The sequence below is a fragment of the Halyomorpha halys genome, unplaced genomic scaffold, assembly GCF_000696795.3.
Source record: "Halyomorpha halys isolate HHAL.00 unplaced genomic scaffold, Hhal_1.1 Scaffold421.1, whole genome shotgun sequence".
NCBI classification, from domain to species: domain Eukaryota; kingdom Metazoa; phylum Arthropoda; class Insecta; order Hemiptera; family Pentatomidae; genus Halyomorpha; species Halyomorpha halys.
The window spans coordinates 1,567,134-1,580,022 of NW_027109834.1; the positions used below are offsets into that span (position 1 = coordinate 1,567,134).

The 12,889-nt window shown below is 30.8% G+C and overlaps 1 protein-coding gene across 1 annotated transcript in view; it reads left to right on the top strand.

Annotated features, from left to right (window-relative positions):
- LOC106692216 (phosphatidylinositol-binding clathrin assembly protein unc-11) overlaps positions 1-12,274 on the top strand; it is a 25,569-nt gene extending 13,295 nt beyond the window's left edge. Inside the window, exons 5-12 of the mRNA XM_067048005.1 lie at positions 1,406-1,559; positions 2,373-2,495; positions 2,605-2,755; positions 4,116-4,235; positions 5,701-6,186; positions 8,506-8,614; positions 10,572-10,671; positions 12,152-12,274. Coding sequence (XP_066904106.1) covers positions 1,406-1,559; positions 2,373-2,495; positions 2,605-2,755; positions 4,116-4,235; positions 5,701-6,186; positions 8,506-8,614; positions 10,572-10,671; positions 12,152-12,274 — 1,366 coding nt within the window. The remainder of the gene's footprint in view (positions 1-1,405; positions 1,560-2,372; positions 2,496-2,604; positions 2,756-4,115; positions 4,236-5,700; positions 6,187-8,505; positions 8,615-10,571; positions 10,672-12,151) is intronic.
- The last annotated feature ends 615 nt before the right edge of the window (positions 12,275-12,889 follow it).

Below are 12,889 nucleotides of genomic sequence, written 5' to 3' on the forward strand. Positions count from 1 at the left end.
CATAAATAAACAAAACCATATTTATTTATTTTATGCCAATGGTTTTGTTTATTTATGTTGTTCTTTGCTGACCGCACCCCCCGACAAACTTCTTCAAGCATTAATCTACGGTCAACTATCTACATCTCATTATGAATAGTTCTTTCTTTTTTTTTTCTTTAATTTCCCGTCTTGAAACAAAATAAATCTTGTTGGAGTGAAATTTGTGTTATTTAAGACACATTCCTCTTCATTAAAAACTTGGTAGAGATAAATTGCTGAACATATTTCATTAATTTCTGATGTCAATCAAAGAATCATTCGCTCTGTAGGCCTGATTAAGTAGAAAATGCCATCAAAGATCACACCAATTTAACAATTTGGGTGCTTCACCTGTAATAGTTTTTATATGTGGGAATGAGAGAACGAGAAAGTATTGTTACTAATGGGAATGAAAAAAAAAAATATTTAAAATCTGTTTGAAAAGTACTGTGATGAGAACTTGTGCTAAAAATTACTTCTCTCGAACCATTTGGTTTTATTCGATGAATAGAAATCTTACAAATAACACTATGTATCGAAAACTTAAACTGAAAAAATATAGTTATCATCAAGCAAATTTTAAAGTTTGCAAAAATTTGAGAGTATCAGGTTAAAAGTAGGACTTGGTCTGTGGTGATCAATGAAGTAAATTCTGTTTCAATATTTACTCCCTGCCATCTTGCTTAGAGCAGTTATGTCATCAACATGTTTATTCCATTTTTTGAGGTTCCCAATGAATAGAACAGTAAAATCTCAGTATAATTATTTACTTCAGTAAGAGTCTCATGCTCTACCGACTGAGCTAGCTTCTTACCTTCAGTTTTACGTTCAATGTCGACTACTCCAGATATTAATGCTAATCTTTGATTTTTCACTTCTATCTTTGAGAAACATTTTTTTCTTTAAAATAAGATTGACAAAATTAAATAATATGATAACCATACTGTTTCAGTATGAAACATTTTAAAAAGTTTTAATATTTTAATTCAAGCCAAAATTAATTTTGTGTATATTTCTTAATTAATGTTTTTTACTTTATTATTAGATATTTATCACTTCTTGTCAGTTTTTTGTTGTTTTAGTACCATCATTTCCATACTAGATTGCAAAGTCTCTGAAATATATTGATCATTGGAAATATTATTAGAAGCATATATTTTGTTTTTAACTTATTATTTAATTAATTTGCATTAACAGATTATTTTCTAATTTTTTTGGATCAGCCCAGAGCCAGAACAGTCTCCCGCTAATCCTTTCCTCCCCTCAAGTTCTTTTCCTTTTAACAATATTCTCACAGAAAGGTAATATCTTATTTCAGTTTTGTTTGGATCAAATTTTTCCGGAAATTATTAATTACAACTATCCCATTTTCTGTTGTTTGCAGCCAAAGGACAGATGTGAAGAGCGGTGTATCAGCATTGTGTTCCACTAGCAGTGCATTCGGCACAGCAGCGGCAGCACATGGAGTAGAAGGAGGTGATGATGCTCTCAGGCAGCAAGCTTTGGCTGAAGAAGAAGCTGCTATTAACCACTATAAAGTAATTTATTTTATTTCAACAATCAACCAACTCTTTGGAATGGATAATTTACATATTATTGTTTGATATTCTCTAGACGGTGGGCTTAGACCTTGAGGGGCCATGGGGGATTTGATAGAGCCTGCTGGGGAGAAGGTTGGGTTAAAAAGTATAGAACATCTTCCTCCCAATATCCATAGTGGTAGTAAAGAGGTGCCCTAAGACAATTAATTGTTCTGTAATGTATTAGTTATTAATTTAAGTTTTTAGGGCTCGAGAACCTCAAGTGATGGGAACCTTGGCGATCATTTCTTTTTCTCTATCCATGGCTCTGCTTCTGATTTCCTCTTAGAGCTCCAATCTCTTCTGTAACATTGTTGATACTGCTTATTTGTTACACTTGATAATTGGGGAAAAACATTTTATAAAACCAATAATTAACACATTCATAATGCAATATAAATTTTGACTACTTCATCAAGACAAAACATAGAAATTTACTCAAAACCATTTAATCCTCTCTAAACTTTGTGATGTGAGAAAACAGTAATTAGTATGTGCTAACCTCTTGCTCTATTAATTACAATTTGAGGTCAGTTTCTTCTCCCTGTTAGATCTAAATGTCTTGACTGAGTTAAAAATTGTGGAATAAATAAGTGAAAGACATGTAATGATCACAATTTACCGTTTATTAGAAATTATAGAGAATGTTCTTGTAGTTATAACTTATTATTATTATCATCATTTAAAAATTAAATTTCTTTTATAGAATTGACAAAAAAACAAGCAAAGATGTGTTTGAAAATTGTGAATAAAGTCCATTTATTTTTCTAGTCCAAGGTGCAATCTCCAACCAATAGTGGAGCTGCAACTGCTACTAATCCTTTCCTGGTTGGATCTCCCACACAGCCGATCGTTGATCTCTTTGGGGCTCCTGTTCCTGCAGCTGAGCCACAGGTATATACATATTTTTCTTAAATATTATTGTGTAATATCAACAATCACATTAGTACATGTCCAATATATGCATTTAATTAAAATTAAAATTAGTGATTAATTTTATTAGGTTCAGCAAACAGGTAAAGCCTCTGACGATTTATTGCAACTTGGCAACCCTTTTGCTGACATATTTGGTGCACCTGCACAGCAAGTGCCTCTTGGATCTGCACCACCACCAGTTCAGCCAGCTGTTCAAAATAATATGTGGATGTCCAATGGTAAGATTAACATAACCATAATCAGTTGTCAGTAATGTGGTGGAAATAATATGTTTTTAACCATAATTTTATTTTATATGGATATTATTGCTTATATTTTTTATTAATGACAGATTTAAATATTGGAGATTGGCCGTTCTAACTTACCCTTAAAACGGAACGGCCTCAACAAAGTGGAGTGAGAAGGTAGTACCTCCGTCAGTAGTACAACTAGTAGTTTTGTTGTTGGCATGGCAGGGTGTCAGTCTTGCTGATATTTTGTGGGAATTGTGTGTACAGTTTTTTATTTTCCCTATACCTGACCACTTCTGGCATATCAATTTAATCTAGCCAAAGTAGGAAGGTCAAGATTCATTCTGCAGGCTATGAAATAAATGTCATTCTATCTAAGCAGAATTATTGAATTTCCTTCTGACTCAAGATTGCTCTGTTGATGTCTTAACACTCTTGGCCACCACTTTTAGGGCACAATGTTGGGGGATATTACCCGAACTAATTATAATTTGCTGGTAAGCCTGTATGAATGGTGTGGACTATATTTGAATGGAGTAAATGAAGTAAATTAAGTACGATGAAAAGTGAAAATAGAACCTATAATCCTTCAATGAGTTACAAAATAATTGGTTTTATTGATTAAGCCAAGAGGGGTGTACAATGTGGTTAGTTGTCAGTAAATTTAATTTTGACTATTAATTTGAATGCTATTACATAGAATAATAGAAGATATTGCAGTTTTACTTGGTTGTTGATTGGTGATGGGCTATTGAGGGTTTTGATGGAACTTGAAGACTGTTTCTTCTTTTATACTCTCCCTCACTCCGCCTCTCTCCCTTTGCCTAGGTAGGGTGAAGAATCACTCACTCATACTGAAAAGTTGATCTCAGCCAGAAATGATGTGGCTCTGAGGAGAGACTGTCTTCACTTTGTCTTCCTCTTCAGACCCATTGGGTCCAGAGATCCTACGATTTTATGAGTTTGCCAATAGGCAGGCTCTTGATATCATATTCAAAATGTGTGAGGGGTCTTCCTTAAACAGGGAAAGTTCTCACCATGTTTTTCTGGAATTCAAAAGATGAACAGAGGACAGTTATTGCTGAATTTTATAGCACTCTCTTATTTCAAGCTGTTAATTAGAACAAAAGATGGGTCATTGCAAATAACTCAATCAAGTAGTGCTTTTGGAATGGAGAAAATTCTACAGTATTGTGAGTAAAATCATCAAATAAAAGGATCAAATCAAAAGTGTAAAATAAATAACAAAGTGGCTCGACTCTTCTCTCATAAATTTATTAAATTAATTTTGAATAAATTAAGTTTATTTGAACAATTTGGGTTATGATTATTTCTGCCTATATTGTAGGTTTTGGAGCAATGAACAATATAAACAACTCAGCTGCTCCGCCAGCAAATGCTTTTGTAAGTGACAACGCTTTCAACTCTGTCTTTGGCTCTGCTGATCAAACATCTACAACAGCACCAGGTGAGTTTTATATTATTATATGTATTCAATTTGTGCACCATGTATTTTTTGTAGATGATTTTTTATTTTTTTTTATTTTTGACATAAGGAAAATACAGTCTTTCTTATGGTCTGTTGCCTGCCTTTTTGTTTTTAACTTAGTATTTGATATGATTATTCGAATCTCGAATTCCCTTTGAGTAGGTATTTCTGTTTTGTTTTTTCACTTTACTAATGGTATTTTTTTTTTTTAACTCAAAACTATTATTAACTTAACCTTTTTGCGAGCAAATTTTTAAAGTATAGTGCACTTGAGAATTAGTTTGGTGATTCAGGCATGAACTTGTTTACCTCCACAAACAGGTCTGTAACTTGCTTTTTGTTATCATTTTCATAGAGAATTCTCTTTAGTGAAAGTTTTTTTTTTTTATATATATTAAAAAATCCTTATCTGATATTTCTGCATATTACCTTCTCTCTGCTGTATCACCGTTTAGTTTACTTAATTTTCACATTACTCATATCTTTCATCTCACTCCTCATAACTAAATATATATTTTTTCAATAAACACTTTTTTAGTTGTTAACTTTTGTAGCAATATATTTTGTTATATATTAGTAAATTTGAGTACATTGTAAAATGTTTCACATTATTAACAACTATACCTTATATAATTAGGTTTCCTACTGAGTATTTATTTATTGTTAGTTAATTGTCTGTTAAATAACCTGTGAAATATTTCTTATTAAGTTATTGATAGTTAATTTTACAAATTTGAATAGAAAATTAAAAAAAAAAGTTTAGCCGTGGGTTCGGTTTGTTCATTACACTTCAAAATTCTCCCATAATTATTGATCAATGTATGATGCTATCTTTTTTTTTACCTACTTTTACTTGACTTTAGTTTTGGTATCAATTATTAATTATCTTATTTTATTATTCTACTCGGGAAATTCTGGAATTTTTTACTCTACTCAGATTTATTTCTAATAGGTATATGTTTTATAACTCTTTACTTGTAATAGATCTATGCCATTATTATTACTCGATCATAGTTTTAAATGTACCGCGTAATATTATTACTTCTTAGTAACGATTATTATTGATATTCTTTTTAATTTTTCTGCTATGATTTACCCATTAAATAAAACTAAAAAAAAAAAAAAATTAATTACTTAATATTTTGTTACTTCAGGTGTTATATTGGTGAAGAATTGTTACAATTGATTTGTTATTTCACAATGTTTGATGACAGATACAGTTGTTTATCTGTTTGTAATTTTCCTTTTGATATTTAAGAGTTCACTGACCTATTTTTTAATGAACTGACAGAAAACTAGAAGAAAATTTAATGCTATTTGTCGTAAGACTTTGATAGTAGTAAAATTATCTTTTGACTGTATTACTTACCCCTTAATTATTTGTTTATTGGATATAGATTAAAACATTAGAAATTAGGTTAAATTTCAATTGGGTGATTGATAGATAACATTTATGTGCAAGCTGCTGCCGGTGAAGTGAACCCCTTTGCTGGGGAGGGTAAGGCACCACCTCGCCCTCCACCCCCACGCCCTTCCTCCCCTCCCAAGTCTGCCCTTGATGATCTGAGTAATGGGATTCGTGCTGCAATGGGTCAGTCCCAGTCATTCCCTCAGCAACCTCCTCCACAACAACAACAACAGCAATCCTTCCAGCAACAGCCTCCTCCACAACAACAGTCTTTCCAACAACCAACACAATTTCAGCAACCTCCGCCCGCCCCACAGGCATTTCCCCAACAAAATTATCCCCAGTCAGCTCCTGGTCAAGTATACCAACAACCTACAATACCAGGTCAAGTTTTCCAACCACCAGGTGTTGGAGGTCAGGCCTTTCAGCAATCCGTTCCTGGGCAGGCTTTCCAACAATCCCAACCAGTTATGTTTGCATCTTCCTCTTCCCCAGCAAAGGTTCCGATGGCTGCCATGCAAGGTAAGATTATTAGAATGAATTTTACAGAAGAGCTTCTGCGGGAAAAGTTTATCTATTTATATTTAGTATTTTTCGAAAATTATATAGTTTATAATGACATCGCAAAAAAAATGAATTAATTTCTCTGAAATTCACCTCCTGTCAGGAGCTCTTGATTTTTATTTAAATTATCAATTGACAAATAGTGTAAAGCAACGCACTTATATTGATGCATGGATTACAATGCACTCCTTTACTCATTTTAGCCAATTTATACTTTATTCTGATCAATAGTTTGCATCATAACTAATTTCAAAAGTTATATTAAGGGTTTAGTGAATAAACAAAATGCCGATGCTCTCACCTGATATCCCCAAAGCTGACTTTTTCATCATTTTTTTTTTTTTTTTTCAATTTGTTTAAAACCTATTTCTGATTGTTATGTGGCTTGAAAATTAGTTGAAATCCTTTGAATAAGTTCATAATTAAACCACAGAGCTATCAGAAAAAAAATGATGTAAATTGAAAAATTATATTGAAAAAGTTGGTTATGAGGCTATCATGATAGATCATCGATTTTTCCCTAAAACGTCATTCCTAGGAAGTAACATTTTATTTGTTCATTAAATCACAGTTCAATAATAAGCATTTATAACGTAATCATGCTGTTGTCATGAACAAATATTTTAATTAATGCACTTATATACATTGTTTTCAATAATTTATTATGTTGATAAATATCATTTATAGAAAAGAAGAAAGTTAATCACATATTTTTTTTTTAAAATAAATTTTCTACTTCCTGCAAATTTGCTTATATTGGATACATAATTAACTATATTTGTGCAAGGTCAAATAAGAATAAAATCTATGGACCAGCTGTTTTTGAAATTTGGCTTTTTGCGGTAAATGGTTTTTTAATATGTATAATTGAAAATAGTAAATAGAATTCAATAAAATTTATGCGGAACCATTTTTTGACTTAAAATATACTTTCCTTTAACTTTTGGCCTGAGAAGATGTGTCATTATCTAAATATAGTTATGTAAAGGAGAATGCAATTACTCTTGTATTAGCAGAAGTAGTGGAGGATGTTTGATAAAATAGATGCTGAATCATTTTACACTTATCCACTACTTTCAAATTGGATGGGATGAGCCAGTTTTGAATTTTAATTGTTAAGCAAAATATGTTTGCGCATGTGTAGTGGGTGGAATTGATGTGGGACTATTTAAATAACAACTCACACAATCTCAAAAAATTATCATAAGGGATTAATAATAGTAGATTTTCCAACAGCCAGACACACTGACAGGGAACCAGATTTGTTCCTTGATATTTAAAATTCTATTCACATTCTAAAATGTGAATAGAAATTCTCGATTTGTAGGATAAAAACTTTTTTATTTTTTAGATAAACAAAAATACAAATACTTATCTTCCGTAGTGTGGTAGCAAAAAAATTCAAAATGGTATTTTCGTGGAAATACCTTCGATATTAGTCTGTGTTATCTTGTTATTATTATTATATTTTATCATCAGTTACTTTTTCAAATTACTGCATTCAGGGCCCTGTTTCATAATGAAAGCTTATAGTATTAGTTCATAGTTCAAGTGTAGAAACTAGTGTGATAATTACACTAATACTTATTGTTTTCATGATAGGGATGACTATTAGTGATATTACAGGACTTAAAAAAACACTAAAGTACAAGTTACTATTGCACAAGTCTGGGTAATTGAATTAAGATAAATCTACAAGACTAATAGTAGTAGTTTGTACTTTATTATGAAACAAGGCCCTGGTGGATAAGAATCAGTAAGACTTGAAAATTTATTTTGAAAATATTTAGAGCCACACTCACTTTCTTAAAAAATGGTGTGACTACTTCCTACAAATGAAATACTCATGTTTTATAATAAACGAATAAAACTTATTTTTATTGTATTGTCTACTCTTAATTTTTTCCTACTTCATAGCTACTTTTAGGAATCAGTCTTTCTCTATGTTTCATAAATTCTCAAGAATTCGTTTGTATAGAAGAAATCTTTTTAATTTCAAGTTTTCAATCAGGAATGATAAATAAATTTAATGGTTCAATCATTTATCTACTCTGAAAAAAAAAAAATCTTAAGACTATTATCTGCAATTAGCTGCTCCACATAGATTTTATTTATAAAGTTTATAATTATAATTAGTTTTTATTAATGTTGTTGTTAACACTATTTTATCCTGATTATCAACTAGTTGTCTTAAAACAATAATATTTAGATATAGCAAATAATTACTTTACCTAGGTAGTATCAAGGTTTATTGGGTTCTAATATTTATATTTACAGGAGGTAGTGAGCCTCAGCCTGGTAAGGTGTTGACTGGTGATTTGGACACAAGCCTTGCACTCTTAGCAGAAAATCTCACTATAAACAAAGGAACTCAACAGACTGCAAAGTAAGTAGTCCTTCTCTAAAGAAAGACATTTTCTATTCATTGTTTACTGCTTAATTTTGTTTTCTATTTTTGATTGTTTTTGTTCTGAATTACTTCTTGCTGTTAGAAATTTTCTCAAATCTAACAACATTTTGACCATTGGATCCCTAAGGTTTGAAATAATCTGCGTGCGTGCGTGCGTTTATTTATTAATTTATGTTATATGATCTATTCATTATTTAGTAGAACCCCAAGATCCTGGTCATCTCAATATTTGTTCTGCCAGTCGTATGAGGATTTTATAATTTATTTTTCTAAAAATAAAATCTCAATATTTCGTTTTGTTTTTTTGTAAGGAAGAAAGAATATCTTTTTTTAAATTTTAGTTGTTTCAATTTTTTATTTCTATTCTAGCTCTTTTTTTCTGTGGAATGTGATATTTGTTTTTCAAAGCGTGTCCAGGCGTACAGTGATTTCTGTGCCTCGAAACCAGACTAACATAAATCATCTTTGGCCAACTTTTCAGGAGAGTACAAAAACTGCTCATCATAAGTTAAAACTAACCTGCGTTCTTACCCTGTAGGCAATGCTAAAGTGGACTTTTCAACGGGCTAAAATTGTTATGGTTTAATGTTGAATAAAATTCTACATAAAATGATGTAATAACCTGAAATTTGTAATATTTAGACCTACGTTTATCTTGTTCTGAGGTACAGTCTACCTTGGAAGTCTTGGAGAAGTTATGAAAATTTATTTTGTAGTCATTTTAAAGTCTTCAAATTTTATTTAATTGTTAATTTATTTATTTAATTTATATAGATACTCATTAAACTCAGCCTAAAAATTTAGACACAGTGTTAATCATAGCAATATCAGTAAAGTTCAATAGTTGAAGTAGAATTTCCTACTTCTCTATGCTTTTTTTTTTTTTTCTACATGTTTTATATTTTTTAAATTAATATGTTTAAATTCTAAAAGAACTAAATCACCAGTTTTGTTCACTTTATTAACTGTGCCTATTTCATTTCATGTATAGCTAGATCATTAATTTTACAATCAGTTTAATTATACAAACGCTTCCTATCACTGTTCTCTATCATTCTTTTGAATTTAGTACTGAGATTGCATGTTGGGATTTTCATCACAGCCTACTGATTACTTTCTAGACTTATTTTATTTTTAATCTTCAAGCTCACTTAACCATCCATTGCTTCATAAACTTGCCACGGTGAAAGAGCCTTGTTGGAGTCTAATTTGTAAGTATCATGAAAGTTGCTTTTGTTTTGTTTCACTAAAGTAGGAAATTCATATATTTACTGTTTCTAAGGCAAAATTGAAATCAACTCGATACGCGTTGTTTTTACACTGTCACTTTAGGTTTGTTCCAACAACCGCTTCTGACAGTCTGGAATTATGTGGAGCATGCACAGTTGCCTCCCAAAACCTGTACTGCACATGCTCTGTACAGCTCTGGGCATTCAGAAGTGGCTGTTGGAACAAACCTTTTAGGGGATCTGAATTGTGCTTAAAGCATTATAATGCGACTTGAATTGCTACCATACTTTAGGCATTAGGTTAGGTTACCTCTTTGTAAAATTTTAAATGATAATTTGTGATTATTAGGTGAAGCGATTAAAACGTAGTTGATGCTACCACTTCTGTTTTTAGAGTTGTAACTTACTGCTTAGTGTGGTTAAATGGTAGCTATAAATATCCCCTAGTTATAACTACAAGTTTTTTTGATACCATTCCATGTGGAGTAGTTTCAACTAGATTTTTTTAATCTCATGGATTTGAGTTAATGCTTAAACTTCACCTTAGTGTCTACTATGTAATGTCTACAGTTTAATCACTCCGCCTATTGAATTATATTAAGTCATGACATAAAAATTCATATAATTTTAAGACCGAACCTAAGGAGTCAGATAGGACTGTAAAATCATCCATATTTTTATGGATATATTTCAATGTTTTATAGAGGTATGCAGTGGAATTCACCCAAGAACGCAGCAAAGCCTGGAACTGGATGGACTCCGCAACCTATGGCTGCAACAACAGGTGCTAACTACAGGCCAATGGTGAGTAATTTGTATTTTAGTTTCCTGTATGCTCACCTTGGATGGGACATCATATATCTCTTTTTTTTGGCATGGTGTTCTCGCATTGCTTATTTGATACTCTTTGCCAATAAGAAATATATTTAAAAAATTAAATAGTTAAAAGGAAATCAGTTTCCTTTTTTTTTTTTTTTTAGTCTCAAAAATTACAGTTTTGTAAAAATTGTAAATAGCACATTTGATTGAATCAATGAGGTTCTGTTTTCTTAAGCATGTTAGTTTTATTGGTTACAGATTTATCAAGTTTAGATAAATAAGTTTAGCACATTATAAATTAAGGTGGTGTTTTAAAAATTATACATATTTGGAATACATACTACGTTTATATTTATTTTAAAGATATTTCTATTATCTATATTATCTTATTGGTTGATCTTTTATTTCTTAAAAATTAAATGATTTTACTTGACTATTATTTTCTTAATTAAAAATAAAACTATAATCATATAGTTAGAGGGTTATTAACAATCGAATTATGTTTTCTGCTACAGAGAGAAAATAAGCTTGATTTTTATACAAATTTATGCTTTATTTCTTATTAAAAATAAAAATTCTTGTATAAAATTTTTTGATTTGTATGGTTTAAAACTATTGCCAGAAGTTGCCTTTAAATTATATAAAATAAACACAGTAAGGGCTGGTTGCACCATCCCAGTTTAAACTACGATTAGTGAAATCTTGGATAAAATCAATAATTATCTGTTATGCTAGTCAAGTTAACCTTCAAATCTGGCAGTAAACTTTACCAGCCAATGTTAGCCCGTTAAACTGATATTTAGAGCAAATCTATGTTTAATTAGGTAACCATACAAGAAATTTCCCATAGTTCCAGTTGGCTCTGTTATCTAGCAAAGGTGTATTTTATTATTCTGTTTCTTTCCAAATTTAATAAAATGGATTAGATCGAGATAGAAGATTAGACAGATGAAGAAAACTTCAAAGAATTAATTACTCTAGCAATAATGGGAAAAAAAGTATTCTGTCCTGGACTAAATAATTTTTTCAGTGATCGGATGAAAATTGTTTTCAGTGATTTTGACTGTAGCTGTTGATTTGGGCCCCAAGTACTTCAATTCAATCATTTTCGGTTTGAATAAATATTTCTTCAGCTAATGCTGACCCACCTCCTTTTTCTATCTGGTACTGCTTTTTTACAGCAAATTTGTTTTGCTAGCCTTCTTTATATTTTGAACTTAATTATACTTTCTTAAATTATACTTCTCCTATTACGTTAGTGAATTAGAAATATTGGATTTTTTTTACATGCAAATATTTCTCTTACTTTTGTTTTTGGCATAACTTCGTTTATAGTTGTACTGTCCATCACCAGAGTCACATTTCAACAAAGGTGATTTTCTCATAAGTGTTCCTTTTTGTTATTTGTTTTGAATTTTGTACCAATATGAATTCCACCGATATTCGTGTAATTTGTTTGTATGAGTATAAACTTGGTAATAATGCTGCAAAAGCTGCACGAACTGTGAGGAAGACCCAAAATGACTGTGACGGCTACATGCCAAATATGGCTGCATTCTTCGCACTGAACGATTGTGAAATTAAATGAATTGAAATATGAAGTTTTGCAGCACCCAGTTCACTCACTTGATCTCCCACCAACCTACTTTCATTTTTTTAAACATTTGGATCTGTTTTTACGGTAATAGTTTAAAAATGAAAATAACCTGAAAAAATTTGATATCTGAATTTATTGATTCTAAAGATCAGAATTTTAAGACGGGCATCTATGCTTTAAACCTAAAATCTATGCTTTACACTTGTCCTGCTGGGATAAGTGTATTGATGCGAATGGAACATATTTTGAATAAATAAACAGTTTGTGAAAAAAGATATACAGTTTTATATATTCACTTAAAAATACGACATTTCATATGCACTAATCTAATATTTCTTCTCAACAATCAAGTTTTTAAAATAAATTCATTGTTATCCATTTAAGTCTCAACACTCTTTATTACCCTATCAATCACCAATTACACCAACTAATTTATTTAAAAATTAAATACCTGTCTCAAGAAATTGAAAAGATTATATATAATCTAATCTAGTTTTAGTTTTGGGTATACTGTCTCAGTTTATCTATTTTTGATGATACTGCTATATATTTTTACCAATCCCTAGAGCATTTCCTCCTCTCTAGGGGAGAAATTCGGGCTTCTCT